The sequence below is a fragment of the Trichosurus vulpecula genome, chromosome 2, assembly GCF_011100635.1.
Source record: "Trichosurus vulpecula isolate mTriVul1 chromosome 2, mTriVul1.pri, whole genome shotgun sequence".
Taxonomy (NCBI): domain Eukaryota; kingdom Metazoa; phylum Chordata; class Mammalia; order Diprotodontia; family Phalangeridae; genus Trichosurus; species Trichosurus vulpecula.
In genome coordinates this window covers 400,072,152-400,095,575 of record NC_050574.1, presented here as the reverse complement: position 1 = coordinate 400,095,575, position 23,424 = coordinate 400,072,152, and the positions used below count along the sequence as shown (strand labels likewise).

Here is a 23,424-nt window from a genome sequence, read left to right as displayed (position 1 = left end):
ACAAGACACTTATCTTTCAAATTCATTTTAAGACATTAGCACAAAGCAATAATTTTTACAAGCAATCAGAGGAAAGTTTTGCACATTTGTAGGTGCCAACTGTCATCTTGTGTTACAAATTACACTACCTCCTATTTGGACTTTTTCTGAGATATACTTCTTTGTTATAAATTTAATAAATTAATATGAAGTTTCATATTCTGCATGTTATCTTAATATAAGCCCTAATAATTCACCTCCTAGATTTATGTCACCATATTGGTGGCAGAGACTAAGGTAAACTATACAGGACAATTCTTCTAAAGCTGTAGGACCATAGATGTAGAGGTGGATGGCACCACAGAAGCCATCTAATTCAAATGCCTTCATTGTTCAAATGAAGAAACTGAGGCTCAAAGAAGTAATGAGACTTGCCAAAGCCCACATAGGTAGAAAATGTAACCGTTCTATCTCCAAGAAGTAGAACACAAATTTTCCTTCCCCCATTATAAAACAAAAACCCAAATATTCAATTAGCTACTAGTTCTAGGCAGCTTAAAATCAGCTTTCAATAACAGAGACAGTGAAAAGGCTAATACTGATTAATTTGAATATAAATGAGGCACCCAGTATATGCAAAGTGCTTTGCAAACCTTAAAGCACTCTACAAACATCAGCTACTGTTATTGCTGTTGCCAGTTATTTTTCATTCATGTTTAAGATAAAATTAGGTTCCGAAGGTAAGATGAATCATAAGTATAATTTGTTTTACAAGTATTAAAACTGAACTAGATTTCACGAGGACTGAAATCCAGACAATACATTCAATTAAATTCTTTTCAATTTTCACCTAAAAAGGGTAATTTCTAACATTATTACAATAGCTCGCATTTACATAGGATTTTATGGTTTGTAAAACACTGTATGTGTATGTGTATTTATATGTGTGTGTAAGTATGTATGTATGCATATGTATGTATGTGTGTTTGTGTGTGTATATATATTCATATATATGTATATCTTCATTTGATCTTCACCAAAAATCCTGGAAGTTTGAAGATATTATCTTGATTTTACAGATGAGGAAACTGAAGTTGAGAGCCTGACTTGCTCAGATTCACACAGCTGATTAAGGATCTGAGGCAGAATTTGAATTCAGGTCTTCCTGACTGCAAGTCCTTCTGTTTCCTCCACTACACCACCTAGATGGCCCATCCTTCTTTTTAAATAACTCACTGGTAGTTTCTTTTTGAGGATTTAGCTAATACAACTAAAAGCATCATTTTTTTTTCTGTTTCTAGTCAAGTAAATGGCTCTCCATCAGAACTTTCCCTTTATTCACCTTCTCCCTGTCCCAGTACAGACGATGAATGAGTAATAGCTTTGTTCCCCCTCCCCCAAGAAACTCTTTTTTTTCAAAGACTGGGGAAAAGAGCAAAATTTTACTTCAAATCCAAAATTCATGTTTCTAATTAAGGATAACCCACTTAGAATCTTAGACACTTTCACAAATTTCTTTGTCTTAATTTCATGAAATGTCCCTGCAACCTTTCAGAGGTTAATATATTACATACAAAAGATCAGTATTTTTCCTTTTTCAGAAACACATTTTAGCTTCTCTGCAATTTTTTTCCAAACTAAAGGCAGAGAGACTTCTATATGTAACACTATATATACTTTAGTATTGTCTGGAAGTCTTAAAAAATAAGGTTGTGTGTACGTTGCATGAAGGGGGGAGAACTATTTTAAGAATTTCAGAATTACTAATAAAACTTCAAGTTTTTTCTATAATAAGCCATCAAATTTTCTTACACTAGCAGAATCTGCTCAGTGACACAATTCAACAAAGGTGAAAAAATGATTTCTAGAAAGTAGATATATTTACTTCAATTGAATTCCAAATAAACCCAAGCTATCAGCTTTTACAAATACAGGAAGCGTGTTTGCAGTGGAAAATGCACAAGACTAGTTTCAGTCTAAACTCAACCACTAATAAATGATCTTTGTGGCTGAGCAAGTCACTTGATCTCTGAGGTCTGATTTGTTCATCTTTAAAACATGGGGCCTGAGATGATCGCCTAATGCTAACATGATGCTATGTCCACTGTTAGGCAACGTGGTTGGTACTTGTCCAAGGAAGATTGTCACCTGAAGGAGACTTGATTTTGGACCTAAGAAGAAACTCTGGTCAGACTGGCTGATGTTGAAAAACACTTCAGATGAGTCATCCACTAATTGGCTTTACAAAAAATAAAAAGACACTCTAATCCAAAAAAAATGTTAAAATGAGTCTGTTGGAGGACAGAAACTAATTTCATCTCTTCTCTGAAAGAGGGAAGAACACATGACCACAGAGAATGTCAAGGGAAACAGCTCCCACCATTGAAGGAATAGAGTCATTTCCTGAATTTGTCAGTCAGTACATTCATTTGAACACAAATATCTTAAATGAGTGATGGGTATTGGTAATGAACAATCCAGGAGACTACCTAAAATGAGTGCTCTTTCATTGCCTTTGGGAAAACAACACAGAAATTCTTGAAAAGACTTGGGGGAGGCATAGTGCCATTTAGCAAGCTGTAATTTCAACTGTACTTTTACATTTTCTCCATAGTGCCCAGCACATAGTAGGTACTTAATAAATGCTGGATGATGTTAAAATAGCTGACATTTATATAGCACTTTAAGGTTTCCAGAGCATTTTTACATGTTATCTCATTCAATCTTCACAGTAACCCCACAAGGTAGGTACTATTATTATCCCCATTTTATGGGGATGAAGATTAAGAAACTGAGGCTGAAAGGGGTTAAATGGGTAAAGTGACTTGCTCACATGTCACACAGCTAATGAGCAACTGAAGTAAGATACAAACTTTGGATTCCTGACTCCCAGTCCAATACTCTATGCACTATGCCACCTAGCTGCCATTGGTCGACATTTTTATAGGAAGAAAAACAGCCAAGGACAAGTTTCTTATTTGTGATAAAAACAGAAATATCTAATGGTAAACCTTACCATTTCCTTTAAAGCAGAGTTTCTTTTTCTGGTAAGCAATAAAACTGGATACAGCTCCTACTAGTGCCACAACCGCAGCGCTTACAATTCCAGATATTACTCCAGGGGAATCAGCTGCAAAAAGAAAAGGAAAAAAAATCAACTTATAGAATTCTATTATAAGCACAAAGTTGACCAAAGAGTCAATGGAGAAAAGCATGATAGACCCAAATAGGCTGTTACACATTTCTAATGATGACTTGTGCACAAGAAATGCCCAAAAAAAGTCATCAAGGAAAGAGATAAGAAAAGGAGAAGAGTCAGTCATAGGATAACAAAGAGCTCAAGTGCAGTCCTGCTACCCATGAAATGTAAAAAGACCTAGAGGAAGGACTCCAGCATATTAGACCGCCTGTGAAACATCTATGGAAAAAGAAATACTAGCAAGAAATATTTAGGATGAGGAGGCACAGATGGATTATGATCAGTACCAATAATGGTAAGACCTATATTGCCTAGTTTCATGTAAGTATTAGAACTCATTTTGCAGTGAGGATCACTGACTCGACAGGAGAAAATCTGTCAAGAGACATGTACAAAGAAAAACCCACTGTTTGAGAGACAAATTTTTTAAAAAAAATCGCCTTTTTGTTTTAAGACCATTAAATTTTATACAATAAATTATAACTTTAAAAACATATCCAAACATAGCCAAATCATGGATAGTTAAGGAGGGGAAAAAGACAGAAGAGAGGTCAAGGAAGGAAATTTAGAAACAACAGAAAGGTCAGGAAGAGAAAGATAGAAACACAATAAAAGGAGAGGAAAAACAGAAAGAAAAAAAGACAGAATGAAGACAAAAGACAAAAGAAAATAGTGGGAAAATAAAAAAAGAAACAACAGGCACAGAGGTGATGGGAGGCAATAGTACAAATTATATTACTTTTGTCATGCCATTCTATTCATCAAAGCTGCACGTGTGTTGAGTTTTTCTTTCCTGTGACATCTTAATGAGTTTTTCAGACATTTTTGAATAGTCTTATCTCCATTAAAAGCCTGTCCGTTTTTATTTTATAATTTCAAAGTGTTTAAAATAAAGCTTCACTTTTACATGGAATTCCTAAGATTTTATACTTGTCTAAATAAGTTATATAAGTTTTATGAAGTTAATTTAGAACCCAAAGAGGAAAATTTAGACTTTATTTCAGGAAAAACTTGTTAACACTTGGAGCTATCCAAATGTCTAGTGGGATGCCTTGAGAGATGTTGAGTCTCCCCTTCTTGTAGGTCCTAAGTGAAAGGCTGGTTCCATACTTCAGGACACATCACAATGTAATAAATTGTTTTATGGAATAGAGAAAGTTAACAAATATTCTCAGTGACCATATAAAGTTTGTGTCATTTTGCCTGCTTTGTCACAATGTAAGAGGATGAGAACCCAAAGATACTTGAAGTTTTGCATACATACCAGGTGTCTCGTCATTACTTCTATCATCAGAACCTATAAAACAATAAAATCTACATTAAAATATGCATATTATATATATACTTCTAAAAAAAAATTAATAAGAAAAAAACATGCAAGATATTAATCACCTTCTAGAAAGTTAAAAATTAGCATATACTTATAGCATACCTTCTTCTCAATATGAATGACTGAATGGAACTATATATCCGAAAGATGAATAGAATGATAACTTACATTTACCATTCGTTCACAAAGAACTTTCCTTAAAATAGCCCTGGAAAACAGGTGGTACAAATGCTACACCCATTTTAACAAAGAAAAAAAGTAGGCTCGGAGTTTAAGTGACTTAAACATAATCACATAGTTAGTTATCTCTAACAGAACTTTGAAAAATAACCCATACAAAACTTGAGAGCTTTAATCTTTAAATCTTTAAAATATTTACTCACCCTAATTAATGAATTTCCATTTCTTATCTTTTGAATATTACACAAGCAATTTACCTAATAAATTTATATACTATTTTCCTCTAAGAAGAGACTAATGTGCATAACTGGATTGGTTTTGTGTGTATGTGTATGTATGTGTGTGTATGTATATATGTGTGTGTGTATGTATATACACCCACATACATAAGTGTTTCAAATTTTCTCCCTTCCTCCAGCCTTTCCTCCACTCGGGGAAAAATGTGCTTCAGTCTGCACTCAAAGATCATCAGTTCTCTCTCTCTGGAAATGGACAGCATTTTTCATCATGAGTCCTTCAGAATTGTGATGAATTAATTAATTGTCATTGTATTAATCAGAATGGCTATGTCTTTCACAGCTGATTATTATTACAGTATGTTTCTATGTACAATGTTCTCCTAATTCTGTTCCCTTAATGTTGAATTAGTTTCTAAGTCCTCAGGTTTTTTCCTGAAACCATCCCTTTCACCATTTCTTAGAGTACATTATTTCATCACAATCATATACTGCAATGTGTTCAGTCATTCCCCAATTGATGGTTATCTCCTTTAATCTTATGGGTATAAAGCATACCTCGAAGTTGTTTTGATTTGCTTATCTCTAATTATTTGTGACTTAGAACATTTTTTTCATATGACTATTGATAGTTTTGATTTCTTTTTCTGAAAACAGTTCATATCCATTTATCAATAGAGGAATGGTTCTTATTTTTTTAAAATAACTTTTGCTCAGTTCACTATATATTTAAGAAATGAAACCTTTATCATAGAAAATTGCTATGAAAATGTTCCCCCAGTTTCCATTTTTCCTTCTAATTTTAACTGAACTGATTTCATTTGTGCAAAAACCTTTAAATTTAATGTAATCAAAATTATCCATTTTACCTTTCATGATCTTCTCTCTCTTATTCAGTCATAAACCCTTCCCTTTTCCAGAGGTCTGACAGGCAATTTTTTTCCATGCTCCCTGAATTTGCTTCAAATATTATGTCTAAATTATACATACATTTTGAGCTTATTTTGGTATATTGTGTGAGATGTTAGTTTATGCCTAGTTTCTGCCAAACTGTTTTGCAATTTTCCTAGGAGGTTTTGTTGAATAGTGAGTTCTTGCTCCAACAGCTGGAATCTCTGGGTTTATCAAACATTAAGTTACTGTAGTCATTTACTTCTGTATATTGTGTATCTAATCTATTCTATTGATCTAATTTAATCTACTGATCAATGTCTCTATTTCTTATCCAGTGCCAAGTTATTTTGATGATTATTGCTTTGTATAGTTTGAGTTCTTCCTTCACCTTTTTTTAAAAAAATTATTCCCTTGATATGCTTGACCTTTCATCCTTTCAGATGAATTTTACTATTTTTTCTAGTTCTATAAAACAATTCTTTGTACTTTGATTAGCTTGGCACTAAATGAATAAATTAATTTAAGCAGAATTATCATTTTTATTAAAATGGCTCAGGCTACCCATGAATAATTAATATTTCTCCAATTATTTAGATCTGACTTTATTTATGTGAAAAGTATTTTATAATTGTGTTTATATAATTCCTGTGTGTGTTCTGGACTATTTTATACTGTTTAAAGCTATTTTAAATGGAATTTCTCTTTTTATCTCTTCCTGCCGGGTTTTGTTGGTAATTTATAGAAATGCTGATGATTTGTGTGTGAGTTTATTTTATATCCTACAACTCTGATAAATGTGTAATTGTTTTGACTAGGTTTTTAGTTAATTCTCTAGGTTTCTCTAAGTATGCCATCATATCATTTACAAAAGAAGATAAAATTTTGTTTGTATGTTGTCTATTCTTATTCCATTTCTTTTTCTTTCTTCCTGTTATTTGTTCCTGAGGAGAACCTAAACATTTTAAATGTATAATCTTATTCATGGAGCTTATACCCTGTTAACAGTTACTAGTCACCAGTGATGGTTATGGGTGAAAATGGTAAAGAAGGAAGACAATAGTGAACATCTACAGGATTAGCCTTTCATTCTCAAATCTACTTGCTGGCAAATGTCTGATCTCCAGAAGAAGAGACTATGAATTAGCATGCTACACTCTAAATATTAGACTATATAACCCCACTGAAGGTCAAGAACTATCTTCTCTTTTATTTATAGTTTCCCCACAATGCTTTGCAAAAAGAGAGGCGCTCAATAAATGCTGACTGACAAAAATTTTTAAAGTTGCAAGGAAACACTGGAATAAATAATATTCATGATACCTCCTGCGTGACCATGCCCATTGAGATCATCATCTGTAATGCCACCTATAAAAGGGGAAAAATTAGAATTGCCAAATTAGATATTTTGTACATCTGCGTATTATTCTATGTTCTGTAATTCATATAGTAATAAAAAAAATTAATCTGCGATAACCCACATTGTAATTCTTCATTACCCTCTGAGAGAGATATCAGTAAAAAAGCCAAAATCAGCTTAAAAGAAACTCACCTAATAAAGGCTAAGCCACATTAGCAGAGTGTCATGCCAAGGGATAGACTAGCAGCCCACTGTGAATGACAGACAGGTAGCTAGGCCCAAGCAAGCTGTAGTTAGGTCTGCAGGGGAAGTCAGATCAAAGTTAGTACTAGTGGAATCAACCTCAAAATAATGACATTTTCATGGCAAAGTCAGGATAGGCCATGAGTTAGAGCCAGATGAACAAATGAAGAGTTAAAAAAATAGAGTATGAAGGAATCAAGCATAGAAAAAGAACTTAGGAGACAAACAGAGGATTAAGAATAAAGAAGGCAGCAAGCACAGAGGTCTAGGGTGAGATTGTGCACAGCCCTTGCATTTCAGTATCTCTTCCCTCCCTCCTAAAATGGGAAACAGAAGCCTCATATCACAATCGGGGCCATGGAAGGTTGATTGGCATAATGTAACTCTTCTTGGTCTCAGTTTCCTCATATGAAAAATGAGGTTTAGACTAGGAGATTTCCAGCTCTAAATCATAGGTTGCTATCATCTTAACACTAATTGCTATCTAACTTTCTTTGGTAGTCTAGATGTGCCAGTATTAGAGGAGGCTGGAGTAAGGAAGCCAGTCCAGCTTGAAGAGAGGTCTCCACTTACCTTGGTGAGGGGTGATACTGTGATATATTATTGGGGTCCATATTAAGAGACACTCCACATACCCCATGAACCTTAAGCTAGAGGGATGGAGACAGCCACACCTCATCAGTTACAATACCATATAGATAACCAAAGAATTTTCCACATGGTCTTTCTTATGGAGTTCTTGCTTTTGACTTCTCTTCAAAAGACTCTCCAAGGAAAGACTGATGTTGAATTGTTTATTTTGTTCTTTGTATTGCTTTGACTCCTTGGGTCATCTCAGCCTTTTGACTTTGATTCATGTTTCAAGGAATCTAGGATTTATGTTTCTGTTTTCTAAATTCTTTCCTCATGTTTATTTTTTTATTTCCTTTAATTGGGTAATATGACATTCAGGTTTTCTACTGTGCTTATTTACCTAGACATTGATGTAATCTTCCAATGTCTTTCTTCAGATATGACAGCTCTTACAATTTTGTACTGTCATGATGGTGTATAATGCTTCCATTGGGAATTCCCTGCTAACACCAACTTTCCACCTATGGTTCTCATCACAGCACTGGCTGCTGTATATTCTGTTTCAATGATTAAGATTTCAATCCTTCTTTTTGCCACCTCTTTGCCATTCTCTTGTATCCCCTCTTCTTCCTGAGAGACCATGAGAATTTTTTTTCATTATATACCATTGACTTGAATTAGAGTATGCATATTTCCCTTTATTGTCTTCCTCTCCTCTCCCTTTTTATGTTCCCTCAAACCCTGCAATTTAGTTCCACACAAAAAAGAAGAAAAAGAAAAAAAAACACTAACACTGATTAATCTGTAGGCATGGTGTTCTGAAGTTTAGTGCATGGTGTTTTGGCAAGTGTTCCACCATGATCATACCTATTTAAATTTTACTTCGTATCCTTGTCTCCTTGTGTACTTTTAGACAGAAATCTCTTAATTATCCCTCTATTGTTATTCAAACCCCATAAAAGTCATGCTCTTTCTAGTTTTTCTTTTTTTTTTAGGGTAATTGGTTTTTTTTGTTGGTTTGTTCATTTGTTTTAATGCATGCCTTCCTTGGTTGCTGTGTACAACTTCCCTATATTTCTGTTGTTGAGGTATTTGCAAAGAAAATAATCCACTCATGAGTATGTTTTGTAGAAGTACTACAAATGCCTTTTTCATTTTTCATTGGTGACTAGACTTAGAATTGCATCTTTGATGTACTTGTTCTTTGGAAAATATTTCATTCTCTTCTATGGTCTGGTGGGTTTAAGAATTATCTTGACTTCTTTTCTTCATTTTAATTTCTCACTTTTGTTTGGCATTGGAAGTGTTAAATTTAACCATTATGTGTCTTGAAGTAATCAGCAGGGTGTCTTTTTCTTCTCCTTCCCTCTCCCTCTACCACCCTGAGGTGATCTGTGGATTCATTTGATTGGTACTTTGTTTTCTGTGTTCAGAAGTTCTGAGCAGTTACAACATTCAGGCTTCTAGGAGAACTGTAAGCTTTAAGTTGTCTCTATACATCCTGTCTTTAAGATTACCATTTCACTTATATGTTTGTTTTAATGTTATTGCTCTTTGTTTTTCTTCCAGACTGTCCTTCTCTTCTGTGTACTGGCATTCCTAATCATTTCTTCTCTCATTTCTTTGGAGAGACTCACAGCCATGGATTCAAGTTTTTCTACTCTACCAACTATTTCTGTGGCTTGGGTCATACGTTCTGCTTTCAGAATTCCAAGTCTCTCTTAAACCACTGCTCTCCTGGGAATCAACAGAGTCCTTTGGATCATCAAAGAGTGATTTATTTCCCTTTGCTCTGCAATACTGACTCAGATATTTGGGCTCATTTATAAGTGCTGGAGGACATCTTCCCTTCTATTATTAACATCTTTCCTGTTGATTTATTTGTTTATGCTCCAAGTTTTCAACTGAGTTTTCTTCCTCCTGAGACCTTTGGTCATTTCAATATTTTCTCCCCTTATATTCTCCTACTGCTCAGTTTCTGACTCCTTATGGCAGATACCTGAAGCTAAACTAAGCTGACTCAGACTCCCACATCGGGGAATTCACTTTTCACCAGCTTCAGTCCTTGTCCTGAGTAACTTCTCAAGGGACAGAACTGGCCTCTGTTGGATGACAGTCTACTTTCATTCAGGTCTAATGGAGTGCCAAATACCTGCTGGTGTCCTAATGCAGTTTCTTTTGTCCTTTATTTCTCTGGCCAAACATCCAACAGCTGCAGCATAGATAGAGCAAGCTTCCTCTTTTCCATACCACCACCTCCTCTGTCAGGGGGAGAGATGGGGCTGTAGTGAGGTGTGGCAGAGATGAATTCTGTTACTTGTTACCACTGAATGGTGGAGTGAAGGCAGAGGTATTGGGGATATGTTGACAGACTGTAGCAGCAACAGGGGAATTATTGGGTGGATTCCAGAGCCCCAAGCCAGAGTTTAGGGGGTGCTGAGTGATCGTTCTAGGAATAAGAGATTCACTTTCTCCACTGTTAATTCATCAGGATGCTGACCATTTAAGGGACTTGGAGTTTTAGCCTATGGAGACAGCTGCAATAACTTTTCCTCTGGCAAATAATTCCTATTTTGGAGAGTCCTGAGAGGTTGTAAAGATCAGTGAAAACAAAATTATCTAGTCACATCTACCCCATCTTTTTCTTTGACTCTTAGACACTTACATCACACTGACCAGGAAGCTAACAGTAAATGGTACCACAAAAGCTCAATTTGCTAATGTTTCTGAGTTTGAAAGTCCTTCATAGTTACTGCAATAGTATCAGGACCCACAAAGTCCCTGCTGTGTATCTTCATAGCTGACATTCCCCTTCTTTGCCTTTGTTCTTCCCTTTCCTCTCTATTTCTTACTCTGAGAATTGTAATCAAACCAATACTATAGTTGCCCGTGAAAAGGCCAAATCAATAGATCATCCTGTTGTCGCACTAACCATCTTTGTAACTTCCTAGACCGTAAATCCCTTGCCTGGCTACCAGTCTCCTATATTCTTTCTCTCTTCAAGGGCACAGACTATCTCACTTTTGTATTTTTCCCCAGCAGGTAACATAATACTCTCAATGGTTATCTCTTAACAAATGACTTTCTTTCATTATCACTTTAATAAAATCTAGGTAGCCACTATCTACAGAGTCCTCCATCTACCAGTTCAGTAACAAAAAATAAAATAAAGTTACCTGCTACAACCTGGCCTTTTCTCATTGTCTTTTTTCTTAAATTTTACTGATGCCTTTGGTTTTTATATCTCTGGCTATAATTCCTCCCCCTCTCACCTACAGTAATGTGATAGGACATGTCTTGTCATAAAGAAAAAAGAATTAAGAAAAAACAGCTAGCGTAGTGGCTACAATTGGCCCTCCTCTTTAAACTTCAACAGAAATAACCTTAACATATTTAGAGATCACTTCTAAAGACTTCTAAAAGATAATAAAAGAAACATATAGTTTGGTAGTTCCTTATGTTCTTTTGTTACTCTCTCGGTAATAAATTCATGATAATTTTTTAACCATTTTATTAAATTTTTCTTCCTTAAGATAGTCTGAAATTTAATCCCTCAGTGTTTTCAAAACTGTTTTGTCTCATCTCTTCTGTGTACATCTGGTTTAACCTTCCAGGCTTCTTCCTCTTAAATTTAATTTCTATATCTCCACACACAATACTGCTCACTGAAGTATTAAGAGTCCACATGTGGTGGCTCTACCATAACCAATCATAAAAGAGTGCTGTGGTGTTAGGGGCGCTCTGGACCTGGGCCCCCCGAGAGGGTAGTGAGACGCCAGGGAGTCTGGACCTGCTGACGCGGCGGTGCCTGTGTGGCTTCCACCACGTCAGTACCGGGGCGGCTCTTACTGGAGGAGCTCCACCCTCGGGGAGGAACTGGGGAGGAGCCAACCCGAAACACCCAATATAAGGCGCTCCCCAGAGAGGGTCAGTGGGATTTGTGTGAGATTTCTGGTACGCCATGCAATAAAGCTGCTTGTTGACTCCTGCGTACTGCCTGGTGATTCTCCTCTCGCATCCCCCGAGAGGAGCCGGAGACGTCCGAAGACCCGAGGGCAGGGTGAGTGATAGGCGGTAGTCGGGGAGTACGGGGTGCCAAAGTGGGGCACATCCCGTCTGACCGCCGACACTGTGGAATGAATTTGCCAATGTTTCTATTTTCTATTTGTTTCTCTTCGGTGTCTTTCAGTTTCATATATTTTTGGCAAGAGTGTTTGGGTAGAATTATCATCATAGTAGCCCTTTTTCCTTATGACCCTTATGAGTATACAGGATAAAATGAAATGTTGTTTCTATTTTTCTTTGGAGGCATAATAATACCATCTCTGCCAATAATTGTATTTGGATCTCAAAGAATAGCCTATGAATCATCCTTCTATCTAGCTGTCATTTCTTCACCTCTGCTGGTCTAACTGAAAGTAAGAAAGTCAACACTGATGTGGTCCAGTTCCTACAGGAACAAATCAACTTAGTGGTCATTGGACCAAGATTTAGAATATCAACAGTTTATGATTACAGACTATGTCAAAATCTTAATTCTCATACCCTTTGAGACCTCCTGTGATTACAACATTGTAGAAGCAGGAGGCCACATCATCCTAAAGGCCATTTATTATACCTTGTTTTGCGATTTCTCTGGCAAAAAATGTCACCTAATGTCCAATCCACTGGAGATGAGCCTCTCAGTACTAAACCAAACTCATCCTCATATATCAAATGGTCTGTTATTGGAACTATACTCAAAACTTTTCTTAGTAAAACCTGTAAGAGCTTCTGGGAAATCAGGGACTCCTGCATTCCGTCGCAAGGTATTAGAATGAGATATTTCCAATACTAATCAGAAGTTAGTCATTTTTAACTCCAGATATATAGACCAGTCATTGAAAAGTACTTAGTTTATGAAAGGGGGATGAATTGTCTTACCTGTATCACCATGATAGCCTGGTTTGGGTTTTGGTGGATTAGGCTTTGCAGGATCATCTGTAGATAAAAAGTGAGAGATCTAACTTTTCAAACTGTACTGGCAGAGTAATTCATGCTAATAAACTGTTTATTAATTGACATAAATGCTAACAAATTGCTTGAATCGATGTAAGGGCATAACTTCATTCACTTACTAAATATAGACCGTGTACCTCTCTTTACCTATATCTTATGACATCTCACTCAAAACCAGATATAACACTTCAAAATATTCTTCACAATTGACCTTACCTCAATTTACCAAGAACTTACTAAGTTATACATTTAAAATACTTGTAGGCTACTTATTCCCTAGGCTTTGGGACAATAAAATTTTCATGGCAATGAACTGATTGTAAGTATGGTCCAAAGGAATCCTATTTCTCACTCCAATATGAACAAATTTACAATTAACAAAAGTAACAGCTAGTGGGGAGGAATACTGGACATCTGTTTCCTCATCAATAATGTCAGAGTGTTGAATTAGATGACCTCTACGGTCCCTTCTAGTTTTAGAGATATAATTCTATAATCCTTTGCAATATTATACAGAACTCTTACTTGTATGTCATGAATATTCATTTTCTTTAAAAATTTTAATTTTCTCTTAAAGAGAAAAAAACATTTTTCAATGGTTAAATAAGACATACATTATAACAATGTTTGGATGGATGTGACATTGTAGAAAAATATTAAAGCAGTAACTCAACATATTGAAACTTGATAAAAGACCCAAAATTATTAAGGTAGAAACTTTGTATAATTTTTTATAAATGATACTTTAAAATCATCTTACAGCCCAAAACCAAATTCCAGCTAATGACAAATAACAATGAATAATTAACAAGTTCATTAGCTTTAATTGTTAAAAGTTTCTATTGTTACTAGGTGTCTACTAAATGTTTGTATTTTTCCAATGATGTTTGAATTTCACAAACTCTGTATTTTTCAGGAGGAGTCAAGTTCAGTAAGCATGTTTTCCTGTTTTTACCTCTCTAATTAAAGTAGAAGGTTGTTTTAGAAAAACAACAACATGCAGATGAGAAAAGGCAACTAAGTGTGCCTGGAGTCAGGAAGACTCATCTTCCTGAGTTCAAATATGGACTCAGAAACTGTTTAGCTGTGTGACCCTGGACAAGTCAGTTAACTCTGTTTGCCTGTTTTCTCATCTGTAAAATAAGCTGGAGAAGGAAATGACAAACCACTCTAGTATCTTTGCCAAGAAAACCCCAGATGGGGTCACAAAGAGTTGGACACAATTGTAAAATGACTGAACAACAAGATATGTATGTATGTATGTATGTACATGTGTGTGTGTAATTTTTTTAAAGTGTACCTAACAGAGGTTATCTCATATTCTGTGTTCACTATGTCAAGAGACACATTGAAAGGTATATTTATTGTTAACTTCAAAGTATAAAAAAGGAATTTTTAAAAAGTCAATGTTAAATAATAGTCTGTATAGAATAATTTTACATATACACACACATATACACCTAGTCGTGCCTAATGGTACTTATCTCTAGGGCACAGTGGGGGGAGGGTGGCGAAAAAGAGAAAAAAAGAAACTTACACAATAATTTTGTTGTATATTTGAAAGAAATACTAAGTTGTGCATAGTAGATTTGCAGTTTCATGTACAATCATCTTTTTATTATGGAATACTATATTATGGAAATGCTTGTTTTATATATAAATATGTATTAATGTAAAAAAAAATAAAAGGAAAAAACCCCAAGGTTTTTGTCAACTGATGCCACCTGGTGGAAATGAAATACTGTTTTATCCCAAACCACATACTGTAATCAGAAACAAGAGGTGGTCATACTAGTACCAATCTGATCAACAGTCAGCAAACTTAGTACAAATTTACTGGCTCAAACATGCTGAACAAGGATAGACTACCAGTGATATATCACTAACTATAAGAACTGCATCCTAGAATATAAAATCTGCTATGATCTTATATAATGGAACATGAGATTTGCAAAAGCCCTTTCAAAAAAGCTGAGAAAAACCATAGCTCATTATACAAAACAACAAAGCTCTGAATCACTCTCTTGTATCAAAATAATATTAATGACCCCTTTAAAGGATATCATGTCCAGATAATGTACTGTTTGTGCTTAAGTGTGTAAACATTTTTTTTGCCTCTATACAAAGATGAACTTAAATCTAAATAAGAAGGCATATGAGTTAGGCTTGTTTAGTATGAACAAAAAGTAATCAAATATCTAAAATTTAGATAATTTTACACTTTTAGGGGTTCTTTTTATGTGTCTCAACTTATAACAGTAGATTTCTATGCCCATCAATTAAGGAATGGCTGAACAAATTGTGGTTTATGAATGTAATGGAATACCACTGTGCTATAAGAAATGATGAGCAGGTGGATTTAGAAAAACCTGGAAAGACTTACATGAACTGATGCTGAGTGAAGTGAGCAGAACTAGGAGAACATTGTACACAGTAACAGCAACATTGTGCAGTGATCAACTTTGATAAACTTAGCTCTTCTCAGCAATACAACGAGCTAAGACCAGGGCTGTCCAAAGCATGGCCCACGGGCCGCATGTGGCCTGCAGTGCAATTTTATGCTGCCCGCCTGTGTTTACTACAGGTGTGGAAATTGACATAAATGCATTAACTAAAGGATTTGTGTTGATTTATTTGCTTGTGGTGGACACAAGCAGGCTACATGAGAGTGCACAGACTGTGTTTGGTCAGCCCTGATCTAAGACAATTTCAAAAGACTCATGATGGAAAATGCTATCCACGTCCAGAAAAAGAACTATGTAATCTGAATGCAGATTGAAGTATATACAATTTCTCTTTTTTTAACTTTCTTGTGGTTTTCCCCTTTTGTTCTGATTCTTCTTTCACAACATGACTAATGTGGAAATATGTTTAATATGATTGTACATGTATAGCCTGTATCAGACTGCTTGCCCTCTTGGGGAGTAGGGCGGGAGAGGGGAAGGAGGTAGGGAGAAAAAAATTTGGAACTCAAAATCTTACATAAGTGAATGTTGAAAACTATCTTTACATGTAATTGGAAAAAATAAAATGCTATAAAGTGGGAAAAAAAGATTTCTTTCTAAATGGTATCTTTAATTACCATAGAGATAACCTCCCCATCTGTAGAAACATTATTTCATCTTATCTGCTAACAGAAATGGTACTTACCATCTCCTCCAGATAAAACAGCATCTTCTAAAGACAAGCCACCGTCTACAAAGTAATTAAAGAATAGTTAATACAGAGAATACTACCAATACAAAGAAATAAATGACAAAATCTATGATGGGAAAGTCATTCATTTCATAATATTTTGTTGCAAATTTCTATTAAACAACATCTGTCTTGGGAATTTCTGACCTTGCTTGTAGTAACACCATAGGCATTCGGAGAAAATAAAGGAATAGTTCGTAATTTGAAAAATGTTGAGATAAAGCTGTGTATACATGACCTGATGACATGATTAAACAGTTTGCATTGTTTGTCCTAAAATGTGATTCTACTAATTTGGTGCATTTCACATATTATGTCTTTATTTAAATTCCAAAATTTATCATTTTCCAGCATTAGCCTTCTCAGGCTGTGTCCCTTCAAATTTCCATTAAGTATATGGTAATTTATTTATATATTTTAATTCCTAGCATTATGATGAACAGGTTTCATGCAAGAGGAAATTGCTTTAGAGGCAATATGACATCATGGAAAAAGTAGTGGATTTGTCATCAGTAAATATAGGTTTTATTGCACACTTTCTAGCTCTATCTAGGAGCAAGCGACTTAATTTCTCTAAGCCTCAGGCTCTTCATTTGTAAAAGAGTGATATTTGTAGGTCCTCCCTAACAAATTTGTTATGAGGATCAAATAAGATCATGTATGTAAAGTGATTTTCAAATATTAAAAAATTATAACTCATTATCATTATTATTATTATTGTCATTTTTATCATCATTATCATCATATTTCCCAGTGACAACTGATGTTATAGATAAAATGTGTGATAATCACCAACTAGGACAAACTGCTGAGAAAATCAAGACAGATTAGCTGAGACCAAGAACAAGGTACTAGTTCACTGATATCATTTTAATAGTACACCATTACCGCACTATCCAAAGTAGGCTGTAAAGTAAGATAGAAACATAAAGATTTTTAAAGAGGTACTAGGAAGAGATAAAAATTAATTAACCAATTAAGTTATTAGAACACACTAGAATATGATAATATTCAAATGAGGGCTGCGCCCACCAAAATATTTTTGATGATCTATTTCGGGGTTATAAGAATAAGAGCTCAAGGGAAGGTCACAGACAAAGTATGTCTGGATTTCAGCAAGTCATCTGTAGTGAGATCAGTATCCTAAATGTTCTCCCCACACAAATTAGGTTAGTTTTTCCCTAGAAGGTTTAAAAACCATTAGGGAATTAGTGGCTCAGGCTGCTGAAATCAATTGCTCATCACATGAGCACAAAATAACCATGAGGCGCTCCCTGTGTTGCTGGGAAAATGGACCACAATGGGCAACTCAGAAACCAGGAAAATCCGTGTTAGCTCTCTTTCTTCTGCTGTAACTAAGTCAATATCTTTGTGCTAACTCGTCTATGAACCAAGAATGTTTCATTTCATTTCAATATTAAGCATAAATTACCAAGGCCTGGGTCAGGAAGAACAGCACCGGACAAATTATTTCACAGTGTATTTATTTACCTGTAAATAGTATTTTTTTCACACTAGCAAACAATACAGTTACACACTAGAGATGGCTAAAGGTGAACCAAAGAAATCAAAAGGTAAAATGTCTGCTTATGCCTTCTTTGTACAAACATGTCACGAGGAACATAAGAAAAAAAAAGTCCTGAAGTTCCTGTCAATTTTGCAGAATTTTCAAAGAAATACTCAGAAAGATGGAAGAATATGTCTGGAAAGGAAAAATCTAAGTTTGACGAAATGGCAAGGACTAATAAATTGCACTATGACAGGGAGATGGAGGATTGCGGTACGGCTAAAGGAGGTGGGAAAAAAGGATCCTAATGCTCCTGAACAGCCCCCATCTGGCTTCTTCCCATTCTGTTCAGAATTTCGCCCCAAGATAAAATCTACAAACCCTGGAATATCAAATGGGGTTGTAGCAAAAAAACTCTTTTTGAGATGTGGAATAATCTGAGTGATAGTGAAAAGCAGTCACATAACAATAAGGCAGCAAAACTGAAGCAGAAGTATGAAAAGGATGTTGCTGATTACAAGTCCAAAGGAAAGTTTGATAGTACAAAGGGAATAGTTAAAGCTTCCTGGAAAAAAGGTAGAGGAGGGAGAAGAAGATGATGAGGAAGATGATGATGAATAAAACTATATTATTTGTCTTAAAACCCACAGAGTTGGGAAAACGCTAAAGCACCTTTATTGATACAGTGTCTACTGTATTTGTAGCATTTAACTTTTAAAATTGTAAACAGGTGCTGCAGACATTTTACCTGGCTTATGTGTCATAGATATAGGTGTTATGAGCATCTTGAAACTGTATCAAAATTGTACATACTTCCAAACATTTTTAAAATTAAAAGGAAATTTAGTGTTTTCCTTTCTCTGTGCACTGTTCTGTTGCTATAACAAAACATTTTTTTAATATTACAGGCTTTGTGTGTGATATATATGGTTATTGGTTAGAAATCCCAGGTTGTAAACTTACACTCTCTCTGTAAATCTGGAGGGGAAGGGGTATGTAAATATCTCCACACACCCATATAAATACATACTCAGATGTGAGTACACACACACAGGCACATACACATACTATATGCATGTATATGTACGTATGTATATGATGTGTGTGTGTTTATATGTACTAGACGAATTCTTCTCCTAAATATTTGGAATCATGACACCTTAGAAAGGGAAAATTAATTTGGATCTTTCATTAGGTGTCATGGCCCAAAGCATGCACTGTTGAGAGTAGCTTTATACGATGATTGTCCATCTAACTTAAAGTTGTCATTTTGTATATAGTGAAATAGCAGTCTGCTGCCATCCTTAGATGTGGCAAGGGGGTAGGGTTTCAGCTGGCATGAAAAATGGTTTTTTGGTTGTGGTTGTTAAATGCTGCCATTTTAAAATGAAACTTTTTTTAAAAAATTAAAGGGACAATGCAGCATTGGAAGTCAGACATTCTGTACCTAATAATTGGAACATTTTGTTGATTTTGTTTTGTATGTTTAGAATGCTAAAATGTTTTCCAAACTAAATAAACAGTATTAACATTTTTAAAAAATTGTATTTTATTTTTTTCAATTATAAGGAAAGCTAGTTTGCAACATTCCTTTTTTATAAGATTTTGAGTTCCAATTTTTTTCTCCTTCCTTCCCTCTCTACCTCCTCCAAGATGGCAATCTGATACAGGTTATACATGTGCAATCATGTTAAACATATTTCTATATTAGTCATGTTCCACAATGTATTTATGAAAAAGGTAAAAATAAAGTGGGCTGAAGGGTCACAGACACTATAGTCAATACTGTACAGATTTATATGTCAACTTTAAAATGTTGTTTTAAAATTATATAAAATACACCTGCCTATTGGCATTTCGGTTTGTATTAGAAGTAAAGAGTTTAACAGACACTTATTTAATTGTGATTTTGTTATACTAATGAAATCTCAAAGAGGCCTTGAAGAAGTTTTTACAGATAATAAGTACTTAATAATTGCATGCTGAATGAATGAATGAGCGATACTACTGTTAGGTGGATTGATAGCTTTTTACAAATAATAAATGCTTAATAATTGGTTGTTGAATGAATGAATGAGAGATACTACAGTTAGGTGGGTTAATGGCTTTTTAAACAATGCCAAGGATATTCAAAGAATATAGTTAATGTATCAGTTTCAAGCTGGAGTCAGCAACATGTATGAATGTTCTAAGATCTCAGAAGATTTCTTACTAATATACTCCAAAGATAGCTCTGCTTAACAGTGCATTAATCATCAATCAGCAAGAGAGACAGTAAAAGTCCATCAGTAAGTATATCTTAGTCAAGAATTTTCCATCAACTTTGAGCTAGGTCCAAAACTGAGTAAGAGAAGGAAAGAGGGCTTCGTTATATCTAGGAAAATGATTTCGATGATCCCAAGCTGCCTCGTGACACAATAGCCCATGTTTTTAAAACACAATTATTCTCTCAATTATATTCGGTATGACTACAAGTCATAGAAAACCGTGATCAGGATTCAAAATGGCAAGTGACCAAAAAGCCAAATGAGAGAATATTCTGTTTAATGGCTTGTAGAAATAGTTATATAAATGACAGGAAATGTATGATCCCAAATTGAGGTGACCTGGTAACTACACCCTGACCATCATACATTTTATTAATCTATGAAATTACTTTTCTAAGTTAGACACACTAACTCAGATTCAGTCTCAAAATCCTGAATAGTCACAACCAGAAGATATACAGATACAGAAGTGTATTTTTCAAAAGCAAAATTTGGACAACTTTACTACCAGCCTATATGTTAAGAATGTCTCTACTTAGTCATGATGAATGTAATCATTATCCCACCAATGGTAGGATCATTCTGGGGCTTCCTGTCCAGGCATTCTTGCCAACAGTATAGGCACAATTGATACTAAATTTCTTCTAGATTTCTCACCCTTCAACTAAGACAGTGGGTCTCAGGAAAGAGTAACATGTAATGAATGGGTCACAAATTGAAAACATAGCATTATATTACAGAAAATGCAAGACTCCCTTGATACAACATGGTGGTTCCCAAGTAGTCATGTGGAATTGATTAAGAAAGTAGCTTTCTGTTTATTTGTTAATGAGGGCTCCTCTACCTGTATTCCACCATCAACTAATTAAAAACTAACTCCTTACTTTAAAAAGCAGAACCAACTCCATTAAGCTTTATAGCTGGCATAGTTTGCAGGCCTGAATCTACCAAGAGAAGATAACCAATGGGCAGGAATGATTAGATGTTTTTTTATTTTAATTTTTATTTTTTTGGAGGGGGAAAGGCAAGGCAATTGGGGTTAAGTGACTTGTCCAAGGTCACAGAGCTGGTGTCACATTTGAACTCAGGTCCTTTTGACTCCAGGGCTGGTTCTCTAATTCACTGTGCCACCTAGCTGCTCTGAGGGCTTTTTTAAAATCCTTTTTCTTTCTCTCTTTTCATCTCTCTGTGCTAGGAATTAGGAAGTCCACTTGGGAGTCCACGAAAAGAAAACTATAGCTACACTCTTTTCAGAAATGACCGTGTGCTTTGTATTTTAAAAATTGTTGTTAATTATTCTATTTTAATAAGGTAGTAGTAATGATTTATAGACTTCTGTGCTAATAGTGACTGAGGAATTTTCCCTTACAGTCATTGTGATTGATACGCCTCCATTTGTATATTGGGTTTATAACTCATTATTGAAGTAAGCACTTCCCCTGCAGGCTACGGGCTTTATCATTCTTATTAAATGCCTCTCTCTGTCTCCAGCAAAATTATGACTTTATTTTGTAGGGTTCATCTTCTAGGTAAGGGGGGAACCTGCGGCTTTGAGGTTCCCCACCCGTGTTCTAGGTTCTCTGATGCTAAGTTCCTAAAAGATCCCCAGAGGCCTATTCCCCAACAGATTGAGGGTAGAGCATCCTCAACAACAGTTGGAAATGCCTCTCCAAAAGTATCCTTCTTCTAGCAGGCTCAATCCATGCCAAATAATATCTAATACACCAATTCTCTACAACTCTCCTAAGACCATTGATTTCCTATGACATTTCAAATATGAATCATTAAAGTACAGAATAGGTAGTCTATTGTTGACAAATTTTCACCCCAACTTTCTCTTTTTTTTGGTCACCCCAACTTTCTCAATGCATTCAGCCTCAAGAAAATAGGTACAATCCACTGTATGCTTTAATGATATTCTGCTGCATAATTAATAAAGTCAACATTATTACTCACCAGATGGTGGCCTTTTGGTAGCTGGAATTGGCTTCTTTGTAGGTTTCTCTTCAGGACAAATAAATACAAATCAATTAAAAAATTATAAAAATAAATGAACATAAATCAAAAGTCAGGTGTGAAACACTATTACCAGGAAACATTAATTTTGGCAACATATGCTGTTGAGGCCAGTCTGTTGTAACAACAATGTTGCTATCAGCTACTGTGGCTGTGTAAGACCAATAACAAGAGCACACAGAAGAGCTGCCAACACAGGTTCTTTGATCTGCTTTTCTAAGGAATGAAACTTGAAAGGGTTAACAATGCCAGCTTAATTAAACATACATATATCATTCACTTAGTTCAGGGGAAAAGATCAAAAAGATCAGCCCCCTGAACTTCAGGGAAAATACGAACAGAAATTACAAGCATACATTATAAACAGAGCAAATAACACAAACCAGTCTATCCGTAGTAATACATGGGAATACAAGAGAAGCACCGACATCTATCTGTCTGGGTTATCAAAGCTGGGGCAGAGGGGTTATTTCAACGCCTTGCCCAGAGTCTCATCACCCATGCTCTTTCAATGAGCATACCCCTAAAAGTCAAACGCTAACCTTCCAGTACATATACCCTGTTCAGGACCCTGGGGGCTTGAGGCTCACCATCCAGGGCGTGGGAAACCAGGGTGTGGCAAAGTACCACATCATATACAAATCAATGACTCTCCACTGTCCCAGTGCTGAGAAGAAGACATTCCACTTTACCTGCCCCACTCAAACAAAGGCCAGACTCATTAAAGGCACTTGATAGGAAAAAATCCTTCCCTGATTACCATTACATCTATTCGGTTGCTCCTGAACACATTGTCAAATCTGTTGTTTACGGATTGAAATTTTAATATAATCAAAATCTGACTAGGTTCTGAGCATGCCTCATTAATTTCAATGATCTACAGGAGTTTAACTAGGCAAAAGAAATGAGACTGAGCAAGGAGATTAGAAAGTTATACACTAAGGGTCAACCTGAAGAAAATAAGAGCAAAGCAGGTAGAGGAAACTGGAGGAGAGTGAGAGCATTCTGGGAAAATATTACCAATGTGACCAGATTTTCTTTTTTTCCCTCTTTCTTTTCTGGCTCACTTTATGGAAGGTTTTTGCTTTTTCTCCATAAATCTTAGAGAATTTTTCTTTTAATTAAGCCTAATTTTGCTTCTTTGCAGCTTCTACCCATTGACCTTAGAAACCATGCCCTTAAAGCTCTAAAATCATTCCGAAAGACTCAAGTGACTGGATCACCATTCACTGCCAACCCCCAAAGGAAAGGTCAGGGGAAGAAGGGATATGGACAGGGAGCAGTACTTGAGGTTAAACCAACTCCCAGCTTCCCATTACTCTTTAAAGAAACTTGTCACAGGACACCAAAATCAGGGTTTTTGGTAACAAATCAGAAGAGACTGTGCACAAAAAATAAGGATAGGCTTCGATTTCCCAGGCATTTGGAAACACACTTCGCTCCTATATGA

At 35.5% G+C, this 23,424-nt stretch overlaps 1 protein-coding gene and 1 pseudogene across 2 annotated transcripts in view; one reads left to right on the top strand and one right to left on the bottom strand.

The window, feature by feature from the left end:
* Positions 1 to 23,424, bottom strand: part of CD99 (CD99 molecule (Xg blood group)) — a 59,666-nt gene that overhangs the window by 14,828 nt on the left and 21,414 nt on the right. For both annotated transcript variants that reach the window (XM_036743485.1, XM_036743486.1), the window contains exons 3-8: positions 21,915 to 21,962; positions 16,140 to 16,184; positions 12,915 to 12,971; positions 7,139 to 7,183; positions 4,443 to 4,475; positions 2,996 to 3,109 (exon numbers count right to left, since the gene is read on the bottom strand). In XM_036743485.1, the coding sequence (XP_036599380.1) occupies positions 2,996 to 3,109; positions 4,443 to 4,475; positions 7,139 to 7,183; positions 12,915 to 12,971; positions 16,140 to 16,184; positions 21,915 to 21,962 (342 nt within the window). The remainder of the gene's footprint in view (positions 1 to 2,995; positions 3,110 to 4,442; positions 4,476 to 7,138; positions 7,184 to 12,914; positions 12,972 to 16,139; positions 16,185 to 21,914; positions 21,963 to 23,424) is intronic.
* LOC118836132 lies at positions 17,707 to 18,312 on the top strand (annotated as a pseudogene).